General features: G+C 37.7%; 1 protein-coding gene across 3 annotated transcripts in view; it reads left to right on the top strand.

Moving 5' to 3' along the window:
• Window positions 1–19001, top strand: part of LOC126830155 (uncharacterized) — a 513485-nt gene that overhangs the window by 88370 nt on the left and 406114 nt on the right. Inside the window, exon 6 of one of the 3 annotated variants that reach the window (XM_056099493.1) lies at window positions 5789–5856. The exons of the other annotated variants lie outside the window; for them this stretch is intronic. Within the exon in view, the coding sequence (XP_055955468.1) occupies window positions 5789–5794 (6 nt within the window). The 3' untranslated portion in view covers window positions 5795–5856. Of the gene's footprint in view, window positions 1–5788; window positions 5857–19001 lie in introns of those variants that run through there. 3 annotated transcript variants of the gene reach the window in all.

Below are 19001 nucleotides of genomic sequence, written 5' to 3'. Positions count from 1 at the left end.
ACTAAGGGTGTTCTACTGTTAACCAAAGCTGGCACTAGTGCTTCTAGAGTGAAAATATTTCATATTAGTAAATAACAGTTGCTCCTGAAATTAATATCCCAGTTTTTTTGTGTACATGACGTCATCTCTTTATAAAATAAAGCTCTCTGCTGCAGCTATTTATAAGGAAGTCGCCCCTCTATATTTATAAAGAAAATTTGATGTTGATAATTATGATTTAGTGTTTTTAGTTGTTATCTGAGACTTAAAAGACTGTTTTGGTCCCATTCGGAAATCTGTTTTTTTTTTTTATTCCATTTACAATTCGTGTAGAACTCTGAAATTAACAGAGTTCTGAATTATTACTAATAACTATCGCGAAAGTTGTGAACAGGCCGGGAGTGGTGTAAATCTTTAACGTGCACGAAAATTGAAAACCGGCCCTAATTATGCCAATTCCCAACCGATTTTCGAAAAAGTTGTATTTTTGTACAGCTGGGGATATTGCGGATGCAATAACGGCCGAATTGAGATACAATGTCGTTCTCATTTGTTTTTTCAAAATTTGAAAATTTACCAAAATTGTTATTTCTTGGAATTTTGAGTTTTCGATTACATATTTGGATTGCCGGCGTCTGTTCGATTCTACCGATCTAGGATTATCATCATGTTAATTGTTCAACTCTATTTTTCAATCCCCTTCTCTATCGAAATGGGCATGCAAAGAACGTGTCAATATCTGAGTTATGCATATTTGTGTTTTTATTTGGGGGGGGGGGGTGCGGGAGTGGTGGGAATAGTCTTTTGTCATGCATCTGGCGACCGTGTGACGCCTTGGCTACAGTGAAAGCCTTCAGTCTTGAAAGCAAGTCTAGTTATTATTATTTTTCTTATTCCATTTTGATTGTACCTCAGAAACTACTTGTCGGATTGATTTGATGTCTTTGGTTTTACTGGGGAAGTTGGTGTGACTTAGAGATTAAAGCTATTCCGAACGTTCTGCGATAATGCGAAATCGTCGAAGTTGTCGATTTTTGAAATATTGCCGTAATATTAACAATAATCGTCGCATTTTAATATTGGATACATTTTGACATAGCCAGAGACAAGGCACATAGCTACGGTTCTTTAGATTTTTGATTTTCGACGAATCGTCGGAGATATTAGGCGCCAAATTTTGAAAATTTAAATTTTTACAAAAAACTTTTTTATTTATGAATATTTTTATGTGGTATTTTACCCAGGGTTCAAGAGTCATCTGATTTGACCAAAAATGGCACCATTTTTTGTCACCGTAATTTTCCTTGGCCCCCATTGGCTAATTCAGTTTTTCAGTCCTGGATCAAATATTTAATACTCGATTTGTATCAAACAAAGATCATTAGCTCCGTGGTCCAAAATGTCATTTTTTTTGTTACCGGTAAAGTTACCTTTCGGCAACGGAAGTGACGTAAATTTAGCAAAAACTACAATTTTGACAGTTCGGTACCACTTTTTGAAAGCAAATATTATTTTTTTCAAATCTGGTATGACTGAAAGTGTGTGCCCTGTAAAGGCGCAGAAAACGTTGGGCTCAGTTTTTTAATTTCGATTTCGTTTTCGGGTCATTTTGATTTATATGTGAAAAAATGAGCTATTTACAACTAATTCAGGCTTTTCATATTTTAAAATATTTCTTCGCAACTTTTATAAACTTGTAGCAATAATCCATACGAAGAGAATGTGTGTGAAAATTAGTTTGTAATATGAGCAGTTGCCGAGAAATGGGCAATTTTGCATGAGTCACGATTTACGCTAGTTTGCCGGTAAAAGAGTCAATTATTATTGGATTTTCATAAAAGCGACACGATTTGATGCGTAATGTCAATTTTAACTAGGTCAAACCAATTTAACATTTTCAATGTCACCGGAAATGACGTAATTTGGGCAAAAACTGTATTTATAGCCTTCGAAAAAAATAATTGATTCAAATGAGTCGTATTTGTTATTTGTTTAAAATTTTGATAATTGATTCAAATCAACTAATAGAATGAACCCATACGATCATGTAGAGATCACAAATTGGTTTCTAACTTGTTCAGTTGCAGAGAAATTGACAATTTTCAACAGGTAACTTTTCAAAGTTTTTGGTCCATAAAAGTGTCAATTATTATTCGATTTTCATAAAATTGTCACCGTGTGATACCTAATGCCATTTACGATTTCATTCAAGTAATTTAAGATTTTCATTATCACCGGAAGTAACGTCATTTTGGCAAAAACTGTATTTTTAGCCTTTAAAACAGATATTTTATTCAAATGAGTCTGAATAGTAATGTTTTTAAAATTATGATATTTCATTCCAATCAACAAATAGATTGAACCCATACGATCATACAGATACGGTTGCAGAGAAATAGACGATTTTCTATAAGTCACTGATCAAGGTTTTTGGTCTATGAAAGTGGAAATTACAGATACAGATACGGTTGCAGAGAAATAGACGATTTTCTATAAGTCACTGATCAAGGTTTTTGGTCTATGAAAGTGGAAATTATTATTCGATTTACACATAAAATTTTCACCATGTGATGCCTTATGCCATTTCTGATTTCATGAATCTAATTTAGCATTTTCATTATCACCGAAAGTAATGTAATTTTGTCAGGATCACTTACATGTAACAAATGTATAAAATGAATTGATATTGCTGGATTTGGTTGATTCTGCGTACATTTTACTTGGTGTGTGCAAAGCTTATATGGAAACCTTTTTAATGGTTTCATCAGTACCAGAAGTGACATATGTTCAAGGGTAACGGGGCACCCGTGAAACCCGTCATTACTGCGTCGCAGTTCTAGTTATTATTCTTATTGTTATTATTTACCGTGGGAGCCTATTTCTCCATGATCAAAAACAGATATCGATCTGGGGTTCAATTTTCTATAGGGAAACCATGTGGTGGCTACTTGATAAAGTATTTTTGAAACCTCTGCGCAGACCGGAAGTAGTCGAATTTCGTGCGGTGCATAAAGATTAAAAAACGGCCGTAGCTTCGTTAATTCTGTATCTATTTTCATACAAAAGACATTTTCAGGACGATAGCAGTTGAAAATTTCGAATCTTCGTCGCTGACTTCTAGCGTTCGAAAAATGAAAATTGTTGTTTAAGAGACAATTTTTGTTATTTTTTCAAAATTTTCAAATTTGACCTACATTTTTGGGTACCTGAAGGCAATCCGATTCCAGTAATGTGACAGATTAACACCTTAATATGTATTTAATTTAGCGGTGTTTACTTTGTATTATTTTGATTACGTTTCATTATTGCATCATGCATGTAGTGAGTTGGTTCACACTACAATGTTTATTTAGTTTCCTAGCGACGTAGCAACGTCATCATTTTCGCAGTATCTTTGTCAGTTGGATTCAAACGTTTGAACAGTAATGTTCGCAGCGCGCTTGTTTTAAAATTTGTTTGAAATGGCTAGTTTCAACTTTGAATCTTTCTCCAGTGTGCTAAATGAAACTACTGTTAGCTGCTTAAAGGAACAAGGCTTAGATACTCTTGAATGCCTTCTAGATTTTTACGAGAATTTTACAGAAGATGTTGATCAGCTGAATATTGTCATCTCAGAAAAAGGAAAATTAAGACAGGCCTTGAAGAAATTAGTGCCTTTAAGTGGCAGTGGACCTATTGAATGGAAAATAACATCAAAGGATCTTCAAAAAGACTCAAAATTAAACGAGTTATTGAAAGATTTATCTAAAATGGAAGGTTTCGATATTGTCGATAGTGATATTAGTGTTAAATCGCAACCGCCATCGGATAATTATAGTAGCCGGGATGACAAAACAGGTAGGACAAATAAACCTCTATTCATTAGGGATTTTGTTTCGAACAATAAAGTTATTCCGTCTGATTATGACGATATGGACACCATAGAATTAGATCGTGAAACTAAATCTCTCCATGTTCGTTCCTCTGTGTCAAAGGTTAAAGTTGAACAGGTCACCATGCCACAGTGGGTTAGCGCTAATGTGCGTATCATGAAGTCACTGATGGAGAGAGGGGACTTAGGCGATCAACAAAGTATTTTTGATTATTTACAATACACGGAAGAAATAGGAGAATATTTTCAAATTTATTCTTTGCCATCCGTAATGCTGTTCGATCATCATTACCGCTTAAAGGAACTTTTTACAGTGTTGCTTGCCTTCCGCAGGTGGGGTAAACATTGGGCTAACAAGCATGTGACAGTTTTTACTGATAACCAAGTAACCATGTATGCCTTAAATAAAGGGACATTGCGAAATCCGGTTGGTGTGGATTACCTCAGGGAGCTCTATTATATGTTGGCGATTTTGAACATACACATCACTGCAAAATTTATTTCGACTACGGATAATATACTTGCCGATGCTCTTTCGCGTATGCATGACCCAAAGTATGCTTTAGTTGCAGCTTAACTATTATTATATTTCAGTGAGTTGTTACTTAGTCCTTTCTATGTTTTTCACTCCCATACTTTGTCTAATGCTTGCTCTCTTTTTCTTTCGCAGGCTTTATTTTGGCTCAAGAAAGACATCCATCTTTGCAGAGTCAACTAAAGCTACATATAGAGCGCATTTAAGATCGTATTTACGTTTTTGCTTATATTTTGGTTATGACCCTGTTCCTTGTTCACAACTCAGTATTCAGCGTTATATTGTATTTTTGACTAGAACCTTATCATATTCAAGTATTTTGGGATATATTAATATCATACGTTTGTTACATTTAGAAGCAGGCCTTGAGAACCCGTTAACTAATTTTCGGATTCAATCACTTCTTAAAGGCGTGAAAAGGTTAATAGCCTCTCCCCCAAAAAGCAAACTTCCGATAACACCCGTTATCCTTGAAAAAATGTTCAGTGTTTTAGATTTTGCATCTTCTTTTGATGCGGAAATGCGTCAAATCTTTAACGTGCACGAAAATTGAAAATCGGCCATTATTCTCTTAATTCTCAATGGATTCTTCAGATATTTACATTTTTGGATAGCTGGAGACATTTCTGAGCAGATAGCAGTTCAAAACTGTGGAAATTAGAAACTTTTCCCTCTAATTTTTTTGGTGAAAAATGGAAAATTTTCAACAATATAAGTTTTTTTCTGAAATGTTGACTTTGATTTTTCACTTTTTTTCCCATTTTGGTCAAATCGTAGAGTTCTTATTTTTTTAAAACGGCTCCAACGATTTTTCTGAAACTTCAGGAATATGAAGTCGAAGGACCAGACCAGACCATGAACTATAAATGAAAATTCCCTAATCACCGGAAGTAGTCAAGAAAGGTATCCAAACTTTGACAAAATTGTGAAAAATGGGTGTCTATGCGGAAAATGCGATGTATCAACAATGTTCTTGTCGTTTAGTTAAAGTTTTATATTGTTTAATAGCCAATTGAATTGTCTATCAGATGGTACTAAAGCGGCATGTTTCTATCAAAAATTTAAAAAGTTATGTGACTTTGAAAAGTAACGTTTTTTACGATTTCGAGCAACTTTGGACGCATGTTTCTCGGAAAGTCTCCCAACGATTTTTTAAAAACTTTCTCAATCGAGAGGCTAATGGGTACTCTGTTTTGTGAAACCACTGTATCATTTTTTGAAATGTCAGGGGTAGCCGAAAAAAGAGATCGAAAATCGAAAACGTCGTATTTTTACGATTTGGAGCATTTTTAGAGGTCTATTTCTCGAAAAGTCAACATAATATTTTTTTGGAACTTCTTCTACAGAGAGGCCTATCAGTAGTGTTATATATAAAACCATTGTACAACAGTTCCAAATTTCAGGAGTAGCAGAACAAAGGGATCGAAAATTGAACACGGCACCTTTCATTGTTAAGCGAAACATAAGAGGGGATACAATCTGTACGTTTTGTCAACGTATAGAGCCAATTCAAGAGTGCCTTTATCAGTGATGATATTTGAACTAAAATTATTTCAACTATGAGTGTTTTCTTCTATCCAAAATATGGGTTTAGTGACCCTGTAACAGAAATAGTTGATAGCTGTGTGTAATAATTAGTCTTTGAATTAATATTGTTGCTTCTTTGTCAAAATTATCTTATACCGGTAATCATCTGGATAGAAATCGACGGCTCGCGCTGTTTATAAGAAAGTCCAATTTGTTAAGCGTTTGCAGTAGTATCGTACAGTAGTATCGAATATTGCACCTGTGATAAAAGGGGTGACGCCGTTTGAGCATGGACTCTATCTGTAATTAATATTAAAATTTTATTAGTGACGTCAAATCTTTAACGTGCACGAAACCAGAAAATTGGCGATATTTCATTGAATATTCAATCCATTTTTGAACCAGTTACATATTTGAGTAGCTGACATGAACGCGATTCCGAAGTCCCGTGTACACATTGGTGTGACCGTAAAAGATCCCTTGGCGGTTGGAATTCTATATAAAAGAAGACTAGCGCCGCTGTACGAGCATGTTTAGAGATCATTTCGGGACTAACATATGCTTTATTTTTTTTTTATTTCAACAATTAGCTTACGCGTAGGGGTCTTTAGCAGCTGGAGGAAACCGGAGGACCCGGAGAAAACACACAAGTTTAGACAGGCGACATACTCCTTGTCACGTTCAACCGGGGAATCGAAACCCAGCCAGTTGACTCAATGACAAACCGTATGATACAGCGCAGTCCCAAAGGCTAGCCTACCGTGCAAATTCCAGCCAGTATAATGAATCTATATAAGAAACATTTATTACTACTGGCGATTTACAAACAGTCCCCAAGGCTAGCCTACCGTGTAATTTCCAGCCAGCATAATGTATCTATATATAAGAGACATTTATTCCTACTGGCGATTTACAAATTTTGCATGAAGAAATTAAATTCATAAGAACAGAAACACGACTAATGCACAGTATCATATTGATTATAAAAGTACAATGTATATATTGGTTACACTATATATGTCACAAAACAACAATCATTAGATAATAATAATTATTTACTAATTATATAAATCATTTTAAGTAGGAGTTATCCGTTGTTTAATTTAACAGTTATATAATTACTTTTCTCGGAAAAGCCGCCAATGATTTCTTTCACACTTGCTCAATCGAGATTCTACTGGGTAGTGTATTGTGTGAAACCCTTGTACAATTTTTCTAATTGTCATGGGTAGCCCAAAAAAGAGATCGAAAATTGAAAACAGCGTATTTTTACGTGTTGGAGCATGTTTAGGGGTCAATATCTGAGTTATGCTAGAGTGTGCTTTTTTTTTCGGGGGGGTGGGGGGGGAGTGGTGGGGATAGTCTTTTGTCATATATCTGGCGATCGTGCGACGCCTTTGCGACCGTGAAAGCCTTCAGCATTGCACGCAATTCTAGTTAGGCTTTCACCTTCGGTGAAAGGCTATTGTTATTACTAAGATTAATTAAGCTTTCATATTACATATGAAAGCTTATTGTTTCTGTTAAGATTATTATTATTATTTTTTTTTTGTGTTTTGTCCACAAATCGGATTTCTCAGAATATAACCATAGGATCGTTCTGAAACTTTTACCTATCCCCCCAAAAATGGGTGGTGGCTGTTGATTAAATATATTTTCAAAACGTTTTACGAATCCGAAATCACCAAATTTTACGAAGGAATGCATTTGACCTACAATGCTGTAACTCTGTGACTATTTGACCTATTTTACTAATTCTTTTTTCTTTGAGTATCTTGAAACATTTACTTCAAATCTGCAATTTCGGATTTTGGCATTTCGAAAATTCGTCGCTGTCATTTCGAACCGGAAGTTATTACCAATTTGACAACTTCTTTAATAGTTGTGCGATTTTCGTGAAATTTAGAATGTTAGTAGATCTTGCCAATGCGACTTCAATGATGTCCTTGGAAATTTTCTAAATTATCTCCCCTTGGTGAAATTAAGGATCAAAGTTTTCAAAAAAATCGACGAAATATAGGTCAGATTGCCTTGAAATTTTTTTTCTGTACTAGCTAAGACAGTACTGATGAGTACACAAAATATGGAGTTTGTCGAGCAAACCGGAAGTGCCACCATCTCAAAATGTGAAAAGTCCATACGGCTTTTGCAATATTTTACTTAAAGACATAAGAGTTACATTTTCTGAATGCTTGAAGGAAAGCCTAAAAATCTATTAGTTTAGAATTTTGATTTAGGTCAACTGATGGACGTCATTTTGAAATGAAAATGAAAATTAGTGAAAAATCCACATTTATGGGCTTGAAAACATACACAATTGGTCGTGGCTTAGAGAATCTGTCTCCTATTACCGAAATTAATACATTTGAGGATAGCCTGGATCATGGTCAAATGTTTGGTATTTGAATATTTCAAAAATTCGAATTTCTCCTTTGATGTTTTCCGTGCCGACAAGGTTGTTTTCGAGTTTAGCTGGTTTTGATTTCGCGCATGCGCTACACAGGAACCAACGGTACCATGAGTACTAAATTCCGGCGAGCAACTTTTCACGTTGGTACCTAGGCACCCTGAAAATTTCAAGGTGATACCTGCATTCGTTCAAGTCGTTTGTTCTTGTCAATTTACGGCATCCATGAGGGGAAAAAACTGGAATTTCGCCGTGACACCGGCACCGATTGTCCGAAAACCATGAAATTTGGACACAATACGCCCATTACCACCCCGGACTCTGTGCTTTACCCCCATTTTGATCCCATTAAAAAAAAAGAGTTTTAGCAAAAAAACGATTTTCGGAATTTAATATTGGTTTTAACCCTGTAATACCCAGACATGATATATTATTATAATCCCTATGAAATATTTTAATTATTTACTGCTATAATATGAATTATCACTTATTCCCCGTTAAATAAATATCGGTCACCTGGTGCCGCTGTACAACTTAAAGGACACTGGCCTCAAGTCAATTTACGGAGAGAGAGAGAGAGAGAAATGGGGTTTAACGTCCACTCGACACAAACTAGGTCATTTCGGGACCAACATATGGTTTAATTTTATTTCAATAATTCGCTTGCGCGTAGGGGTCTTTAGCAGTGGGAGGAAACCGGAGGACCCGGAGAAAACCCACAAGGTTGGACAGGCGACCCTACTCCTTGCGTCAATTTACGGCTTCCATGAGGGGAAAAAAGTGGAATTTCGCCGTGACACCGGCACCGATTGTCCGAAAACCATGAAATTAGGACACAATACGCCCATTACCACCCCTGACTCTGTGCTTTACCCCCATTTTGATCACATTAAAAAGAAAAGAGTTTTAGCAAAAAAACGATTTTCGGAATTTAATATTGGTTTTAATTAATTTTGAAATTGGAAATGCAAAGAGATTTTATCGCCTCTTCCGTATATGATAGGTATTGGTACTATACACATTATCCTTAAAAGACAATTTTTTAAACTGACCGTAACGATGCATCGACACTAGAAACCGAAATCGCCTATTTTGACCTATTTTGACTGCTGGGGTATCTTTCCGTACGTGACAAGGAGTAGGTCGCCCGTCCAACCTGTGTATTTTTTCAGGATCACCCGGTTTCCCCCCACTGCTAGACCCCTACGCGCAATTGAATTATTGAAATAAAATTGAACCATACGTTAGTCCCGAAATGACCTAGTTTGTGTCGAGTGGTCGATCAACCCCATTTCGCTCTCTCAATTTTAGCACTCCTAACTCTAAAACTAAATGCAAGGAACGGGCCTATTTACAGAGGTCACAATTTTAACCTACATGCACACCTACATGATATACATATTATTATAATCCCTATGGGATATTTTAATTATTTACTGTTATAATATGAATTATCACTTATTCCCCGTTAAATAAATATCGGTCACCGGGTGCAGCTGTACAACTTCAAGGACCTTGGCCTCAAGTGCATGGGACCAACTCTACATTTTCTGAAATGTCAATAAAAGCCCTGGAATGATTTCATTTAAAAAAAATAATCAGAAAGTAAATCTAGTTTTATTTATATGCTATTTGTTGCCAGAAAATATATTTTGTTACGAGTCTAATTCAAATTTAAAAATAAACAATGGGTCTGAGGCATATTTTATTGATATATAGAAATTAATGCAGTGTTCTCATTATGTGATAAAAGAGTGCCAGAAATGTCTCGAAATTCAGCCATTTGTGTATTTAGTATATCAAGTATATGCGTGTATTACAAAGCTCTGATTTGTGTGATTTGTGTACACCCCGCTCCCCCCCCCCCTCCTCGTGTCACTATCATGTACATATCAATTCTGCTGCCAACCCACCCACGCGAACATGACTAAATTATGAAACATTGTCTAGTCGTTTGTATGTTACGACAAAACGAGGCCAGCGTGGCTCATTTGCTGCAGAACGGAAGGCCTTGCAAGGATTAGTGTCTAGTCGTTTGGATGGTACGAAAACCCGAGGTCAAAGTGGTTCCCCGTTGGCAGTGGTGAAGTATGGAAGGCCTAGCAAGGATCTGTGTCTAGTCGTTTCGATGGGACGAAAAACGCCCGTCCCCTCGTCCATGGTACAAGGATTAGTGCCTAGTCGCTTGGATGGTATGCAAAACAGAGGTCCCCGTTCTCTCCCTTTGTCTGTGGTTCTTGACCGAAGGCCCGACAACTAACTTTGCGTGCAGTTTTTTTTAGGTAGGACGAAAAATCGAAATCCTGTGTGCATATTGGCGTGCACGAAAAATAACCCTTTGCATTTGGAATTTTATGCACCCACCCCACCCTCGAACAACGCTTAACATAACATTTTGTTTTCACTACCTACATTGTAAAATTTGTTTGATTTCAGATGACTTGGCCCCGGTTTTTCACAGTGAAAGATTTTGATGAAACTTGACATGCATGTTTATAACCCAAAGATATGGTTCCTTTCGATATTTGCGCATATCGAATCGTAACTTCATGAATTATGGTCCCTGATTGTAAGAAAAATCACTTTATATTTCGCGTGTTCTCTATCTATCTCTCGGAAATGGAATATGGAAATACACAAGCTAGCTAGTGTATTACAGGTTGGTGGTGGTGGGGATGAGGTCTTCTATTTGCAATGATTTTTTGACTACAAAATATACGCTCTAACTCATTACTCAAACTACAGCAAAAAAAAAGCGGAACGGAAACCCGATTTTATATATTCTTACAATAGCAACGCACTTCGGGATTAACTTAGAAATGGTTCCACTACTGATGTCTTCCGCCTTACTCCTGCCACAGTAGTGGCTTGTCCTACGGAGTTCCTTTCCGCAAGTTTTTTTTAGTCAAATGACTACAAAAAGGTTACTGGCCTATGTATAGCTCCCTTAATTTACACATAAACTGACCTAAAACTGCACTGCACATATAATAAACCAATTCCCATTGAAATAAAGGTGAAGCCGTACCGCATAATTATATGATTTGATGAAACCCAACTGCTACCTGAAGTTTCTCGCCTATCGAAGTTATAATATCCGCCGGTGTCATGGCGGCTCGCACATTATAAGAATCATTGCTTTGAAAATGTAGAACGCATTAACACAAAGAAAAACTGATGGGTAACTAGTTTAGTGGTCCAGTCTTCACTATAATTTGTGATAGAATTACTTATTTAAAAAAAACTGAATGATGTAAAAATAAAAATGGTTGGAGTGCCCAAGTTTAGATTTGTCGTTGATTTCATAAAGATGTTAGGATATAGAACGTTAAATACTGTGTGATTCAACATGGCGGCCGAGGGGTTTAATATGATATAAGTACGAAATACATGTACATGTAGTACCAAATGGTTTATATGTATGAGAGTCAAGGTTTGGACTAAATGTCTTGGGGAAGTAGGGGGCGACTAGCATGTGCCTCTCTTTAGTGGACCGATGTGAGATTGCCCATTGTATTAACTGGACGGGTAGCCCTATTCACCTTCAGTTATGTGTCAATGTCAAATAAGCGGCTTCGTATGAACACGGTCGGCTCTGGGCCGGTTTAATTCTACGTATCTCTCGTAGCTGAGAGAAAAAAGATTTTTTAGCCCAGAGAATATCTTCCGTCAGAGTGGTTGTTGATTCATAGATTCTAATAACCCCTTTTGAAGTTTATATGAAAGCTTTGATATCTGCTATGCAGATCTAGTATTATTATTCTTTCTTTTATTGGGGAAAGCTAGATCTCTGCAACTATAAGAGATAGAGGTTTGAAATTTGATTTTCTGTCGGAAAAGTGGTGTGCAGCTACTGCTTAAAACTATTTCAAAATTTGTACGCATAGCAGAAATGCGTCAAATCTTTAACGTGCACGGAAATTGAAAACCGGCCATTATTCTCTTAATTCTCAATCGATTCTTCAGATATGTACATTTTTGGATAGCTGGAGACATTTCCAAGCAGATAGCAGTTCAAAACTGTGGAATTTAGAAACTTTGTCGGTATCATTTTTTTGGTGAAAAATGGAAAATTTTCTAAATTTTCAAATTTTTTTATTTTTTTGAATTTTGAAATTTCAGTTATATTTTTGGATAGCTGACATCAACCCGATTCCAACAATATAAGTTTTGTTCTGAAATGTTGACTTTGATTTTTCACTTTTTTTCCCATTTTGGTCAAATCGTAGAGTTCTTATTTTTTTAAAACGGTTCCAACGATTTTTCTGAAACTTCAGGAATATAAAGTCGAAGGACCAAACCAGTCCATGAACTATAAATGAAAATCCTCTAATCACCGGAAGTAGTCAAGAAAGGTATCCAAACTTTGACAAAATAGTGAAAAATGGGTGCCTGTGCGGAAAATGCGATGTATCAATTGTGTTCTTGTCGCTTAGTTAAAGTTTTATATCGTTTAATAGCCAATTGAATTGTCTATCAGATGGCACTTCAGCGACAAGTTTCTATCAAAAACTAAAAAAGATGTGTGACTTTGAAAAGTAAGGTATTTTGCGATTTCGAGCAACTTTAGACGCATGTTTCTCGGAAACGCCCCCAACGACTTTTTTAAAACTTTCTCAATCGAGAGATAAATGGGTACTCTGTTGTGTGAAACCACTGTATTATTTTTTTAAATGTCAGGGGGAGCTGAAAAAAGAGATCGAAAATCGAAAACGTCGTATTTTTACGATTTGGGGCATTTTTAGAGGTCTATTTCTCGAAAAGTCAACATAATATTTTTTTGGAACTTCTTCTACAGAGAGGCCAATCAGTAGTGTTATATTTAAAACCAGTGTACAACAGTTCCAAATTTCAGGAGTAGCAGAACAAAGGGATCGAAAATTGAACACAGCACCTTTCATTGTTAAGCGAAACATAAGAGGGGATACAATCTGTACGTTTTGTCAACGTATAGAGCCAATTCAAGAGTGCTTTTATCAGTGATGATATTTGAACTGAAATTATTTCAAACATGAGTGTTTTTTTCTATCCAAAATATGGGGTTAGTGACCCTGTAACAGAAATAGTTGATTGCTGTGTGTAATAATTAGTCTTTGAATTAATATTGTTGCTTCTTTGTAAAAATTATCTTATACCGGTAATCATCTGGACAGAAATCGACGACTCGCGCTGTTTATAAGAAAATCCAATTTATTAATCGGTTGCAGTATTATCGTACAGTAGTATAGAATATTGCACCTATAATAAAAGGCATGACGTTGTTTGAGTATGGTCTCCATCTGTAATTAATATCAGGTTTTTATTAGTGACGTCAAATCTTTAACGTGCACGAAACCAGAAAATTGGCGATATTTCATTGAATATTCAATCAATTTTTGAACCAGTTACATATTTGAGTAGCTGACATGAACGCGATTTCGAAGTCCCGTGTACACATTGGTGTGACCGTAAAAGATCCCTGGCGGTTGGAATTCTATATAAAAGAAGACTAGCGCCACTGGACGGGCATGTTCAGAGGTCTTTTTCTCAAAAAGGCAATCTAATATTTTTTGGGGAACTCCTTCTATAGAAAGCCTAATTGATATATATACTATTCAAAAAAAGTAGGGGATATTTGATTTTTAAGTGTTATTAAAGTCACCTAATGAAACTGACGAAGAAACAAATGACAAAATGAAATGAAGTTCACATTCATCGATTTATTCCAAATGATCGTTAGACTAAGTAAGGCACAGACTGACCTTTATAAGGGTAAAATGATACCCGGGGTCAAACAGCAAAGTTACCACAGCATCACAACCAAGTCAGTAACGGGTAAATCCTCCTCTGTTTGCCAAACAAGCATTGATCCGACGTGGCATACTCCTAATGAGACGTCTAAGGTCATTTTGGTCCAGATTGTCCCATTCCTGTTGCAACGCAGCAGCAAGTTCTTGGACATTGGCAGGACGTTGTTGACGTTGACGTAACCTCTGTCCAAGCATGTCCCAGACATGCTCGATGGGGGAGAGGTCGGAACTCAGTGCTGGCCAAGGTAATGTGGTGATGTTCTGTTGTTGGAGGTAACCTGTAACGATCCTGGCCCTGTGACATCTTGCGTTGTCATCCTGGAAGATGAAACGGCGGCCATGACGTCGTGCGAACGGCACAACATGGACTGCCAAGATGTTGTCCCGGTAGTACTGGCCTGTAACACGCCCTGCAACAACATGTAAAGCCGTTCTTCCAGACTGAGAAACATTCATCGTCCGCGCCACAACCGCCTGTGTTGTGCCGATCTGTAGCATGCCAAGGGCACGTAACCTTTCATTTTGGGTAAGCCGACGCATATCAAAATTTGTTTTCTGGTCACTAAAACAATTAAACTGATGTTTCCACCCTGAAATTCAATGCCACAATGACTGTAACATTCAAAGTCAGAATCGTGCAAATCTTAGGTTGGACCCCCATAATGATCCCAAGCATCACCTGCATTCCATGCGGTAGCTATTGGTGCATTTGGGCGTCACATGTAACTGGAAATGTTTCTTCTGTTAGGTTCTATAGTGACTTTTTTCGTAGTCATTTGCATATTTTAGTATTATGCCCCCAAAATCAAATATCCCCTACTTTTTTTTAATAGTATATTTGAATGAAAAGAGAGAGAGGGAGAAATGGGGTTTAACGTCCACTCGACACAAACTAGGTCATTTTGGGACTAACATATGGTTTAATTTTATTTACATAATTCGCTTGCGCGTAGGGGTCTTTAGCAGTGGGAGGAAACTGGAGGACCCGGAGAAAACCCACGAGGTTGGACACTCGACCCTACTCCTTGCCACGTACAACCGGGGATTGGAAACCACGCCAGTTGACTCAATGACAGACTTTATGATACAGCGCGCGCACGCTAACCATTCAGCCATCCAACCCCCCTGAATGAAAAGAGAGAGAGAGATGGGGTTTAACGTCCACTCGACAGAAACTAGGTCATTTCTGAACTAACATATGGTTTAATTCTTTTATTTCAACAAATCACTTGCAGTGGGAGGAAACCGGAGGACCCGGAGAAAACCCATAAGGTTGGACAGGCGACCCTACTCCTTGTCACTTACAACCGGGGAATCGAAACCCCGCCAGTTGACTCAATGACAGACCGTATGATACAGCACATGCTGAAACAGAAAGTAGCTTCTGTGCCATCGGAAAGTAGCATGTCGAATCAGAGAGTTCATCGCTGACCTTTCGATCGCAGTCCCAAATGCTAGCCTACCGTGCAACTTCTAGCCAGCATAATGTATCTATATAAGAGACATTTATTCCTACTGGCGATTTACAAATATTGCATGAAGAAATTCAAATCATAAGAACATAAAAACGACTAATACACAGTATCATATTGATTATAAAAGTACAATGTAGATATTGGTTACACTTTATATGTCACAAAACAACAATCATTAGATAATAATAATTATTTACTAATTATATAGATCATTTTAAGAGGTAGGAGTTATCCGTTGTTTAATTTAACAGTTATATCATTGAAATGAAATGAAATGAAATGGAGTTTAACGTCCTACTGTTCTGCTCCTAACCTGGGCTAATGAAGACGGGCATACGCCATACAGTGTGCTATGAGGCAAATTTTGCCCGAACTACGGCCTACTCTTATATCGAATTCTAACTGCGCCAAGGGATCTTTTACGTGCACGCCAATGTGTACACGGGACCTCGGTTTTTTGTCCCATCCGAACGACTAGACAGCTTTCCTTGTCAGCCCCTCCGTCCTGCATCACTGACAAGGGAGAACCAAGCCGGAAAATCTGGATGAACTTTCTCGGCCAATAGTTATATCATTACCCTGGTTAGAAAAATACGAACAATTAAGGTATTTAAACAAATGGTTACGAAAGAACATAACACTATAGACTTCTATGATCTATATATATATTTGTGACTGTCGTTTGTCTGTCTGTCAGTCTGTCTGTTCGGGGTTGGCGGCTACCCCTTCCTGTTTCGGTGTTATGACCCCCGAGCGAAGCCGGTCTGTTCGGGGTTGGCGGCTACACTAGGTCTGCCCCGAGGGGTAGCTCGGACCGGGGAGTAACACAGGCCAGGTGGCGTTAGTCTACCACTTCCGGTTTCGGAGTTATGACCCCCGAGCCAAGTCTGTCTGTTCGGGGTTGGCGGCTACATCTGCCCCGAGTCTGAAATTTGGGGTATAGGGGTAGTTCGGACCGGGGAGTAAAATAGGCCACGTGGCGTTAGTCTACCACTTCCGGTTTCGGAGTTATGACCCCCGAGCGACCCTACTCCTCGCGTCAATTTACGGCTTCCATGAGGGGAAAAAAGTGGAATTTCGCCGTGACACCGGCACCGATTGTCCGAAAACCATGAAATTTGGACACAATACGCCCATTACCACCCCGGACTCTGTGCCTTACCCCCATTTTGATCCCATTAAAAAAAAAAGAGTTTTAGCAAAAAAACGATTTTCGGAATTTAATATTGGTTTTAACCCTGTACCCAGACAAGATATACATATTATTATAATCCCTATGAAATATTTTAATTATTTACTGCTATAATATGAATTATCACTTATTCCCCGTTAAATAAATATCGGTCACCGGGTGCAGCTGTACAACTTCAAGGACCCTGGCTTCAAGTCAATTTACGGCTTCCATGAGGGGAAAAAAGTGGAATTTCGCCGTGACACCGGCACCGATTGTCCGAAAACCATGAAATTTGGACACAATACGCCCATTACCACCCCGGACTCTGTGCCTTACTCCCATTTTGATCCGATTAAAAAAAAAGAGTTTTAGCAAAAAAACGATTTTCGGAATTTAATATTGGTTTTAATTAATTTTGAAATTGCAAATGCAAAGAGATTTTATCGCCTCTTCCGTATGTGATAGGTATTGGTACTATACACATTATCCTTAAAAGACAATTTTTTAAAATGACCGTATAACGATGTATCGACACTAGAAACCGAAATCGCCTATTTTGACCTTTTTTGACTGCTGAGGCATCCTTCCGGTGGTCGAAATCTCTGGAATTTCTAGCGGTTGGCTGCGCCGCGATGATATTTATCACATATTAAATTGAGAAAATCCTCAGATATCAAGAACAATAAAAATTCGATAAAAAACGGCAATTTTTTAAGCAAAAAACCTTTGATTGTTGGGGGTGGGTTTTGAATTTATTTTGAACGTTCTCGGAATCCAACACTCTTCTATTTTTAATATGTGATAGCTAGAATCCCAAGGTACATTCTGTGCAAATTTGAAGGCAATCGGAGCACAGGAACGTTGCCTGGGTAGGGCAAATCAACCCGGTCGCGGAAATTTGTTCATTCTTTAAAGTTATTATAATATTGTGTTATGACCGCCATCTTAGATACACCGTCACTTACCAAACCACTCCGAAATATACCCAAAATCCCAAAATCGACCATAATTTCTTTTGACTTCGCGCATGCGCCGCGCTGGATCCAAAGGTACCATGACTACCAAATTCCGGAGAGGAACTTTTCACGTTGGTACCTAGGTGCCCTGAAAAATTCAAGGCGATACCTGCATTTGTTCAGGTCGTTTGTTCTTCACATGGTTCCTGCCGTTCGGCTTTTTCCGCGATTTACGGCTTCAGTAAGGGCGAAAAAAGAGGAATTTCGCCACGACACCGGCGCCGATTGTCCGAAAACCATGAAATTTGGAAAGAATATGCCCATTACCACCCCGGACTCTGTGCCTTACTCCCATTTTGATCCGATTAAAAAAAAAAGAGTTTTAGCAAAAAATCGATTTTCGGAATTTAATATTGGTTTTAATTAATTTTGAAATTGCAAATGCAAAGAGATTTTATCTCCTCTTCCTTATGTGATAGGTATTGGTACTATACACATTATCCTTAAAAGACAATTTTTTAAAATGACCGTAACGATGTATCGACACTAGAACCCGAAATCGCCTATTTTGACCTTTTTTGACTGCTGAGGCATCCTTCCAGTGGTCCAAATCTCTGGAATTTCTAGCGGTTGGCTGCGCCGCGATGATATTTATCACATATTAAATTGAGAAAATCCTCATTTATCAAGAACAATAAAAATTCGATAAAATACGGCAATTTTTAGCAAAAAACCTTTGATTGTTGGGCGTGGGTTTTGAATTTATTTTGAACGTTCTCGGAATCCAACACTCTTCTATTTTTAATATGTGATAGCTAGAATCCCAAGTTACATTCTGTGCAAATTTGAAGGCAATCGGAGCACAGGAACGTTGCCTGGGCAGAGCAAATCAAAGGCTTCTTCGTCTTGTGACCTTAAACACTGCGTATAAATTTAAAGTCAATCGGATATTAACAGCAAAAGGGGGGCGACGACAATATACGACCACATTTCAATGTGGGCCTATAAAAAGTAAATCATTGAAAACATATAGAATTGGTCGTGACCTAGAGAATATGTCTCCTATTACCGAAATTAATACATTTCAGGATAGCCTGGATCATGGTCGAACGTTTGGTATTTGAATTCGAATTTCTCCTTTGATGTTTTCAGTGCCGACAAGGTTGTTTTCGAGTTTAGCTGGTTTTGATTTCGCGCATGCGCTACACAGGAACCAACGGTACCATGAGTACTAAATTCCGGCGAGCAACTTTTCACGTTGGTACCTAGGTACCCTGAAAATTTCAAG

Source organism: Patella vulgata, chromosome 1 (genome assembly GCF_932274485.2).
Source record: "Patella vulgata chromosome 1, xgPatVulg1.2, whole genome shotgun sequence".
Classification (NCBI taxonomy): Eukaryota; Metazoa; Mollusca; class Gastropoda; family Patellidae; genus Patella; species Patella vulgata.
Note: the sequence above shows the minus strand (reverse complement) of the source record. Positions and strands in the feature narration are given on the sequence as shown.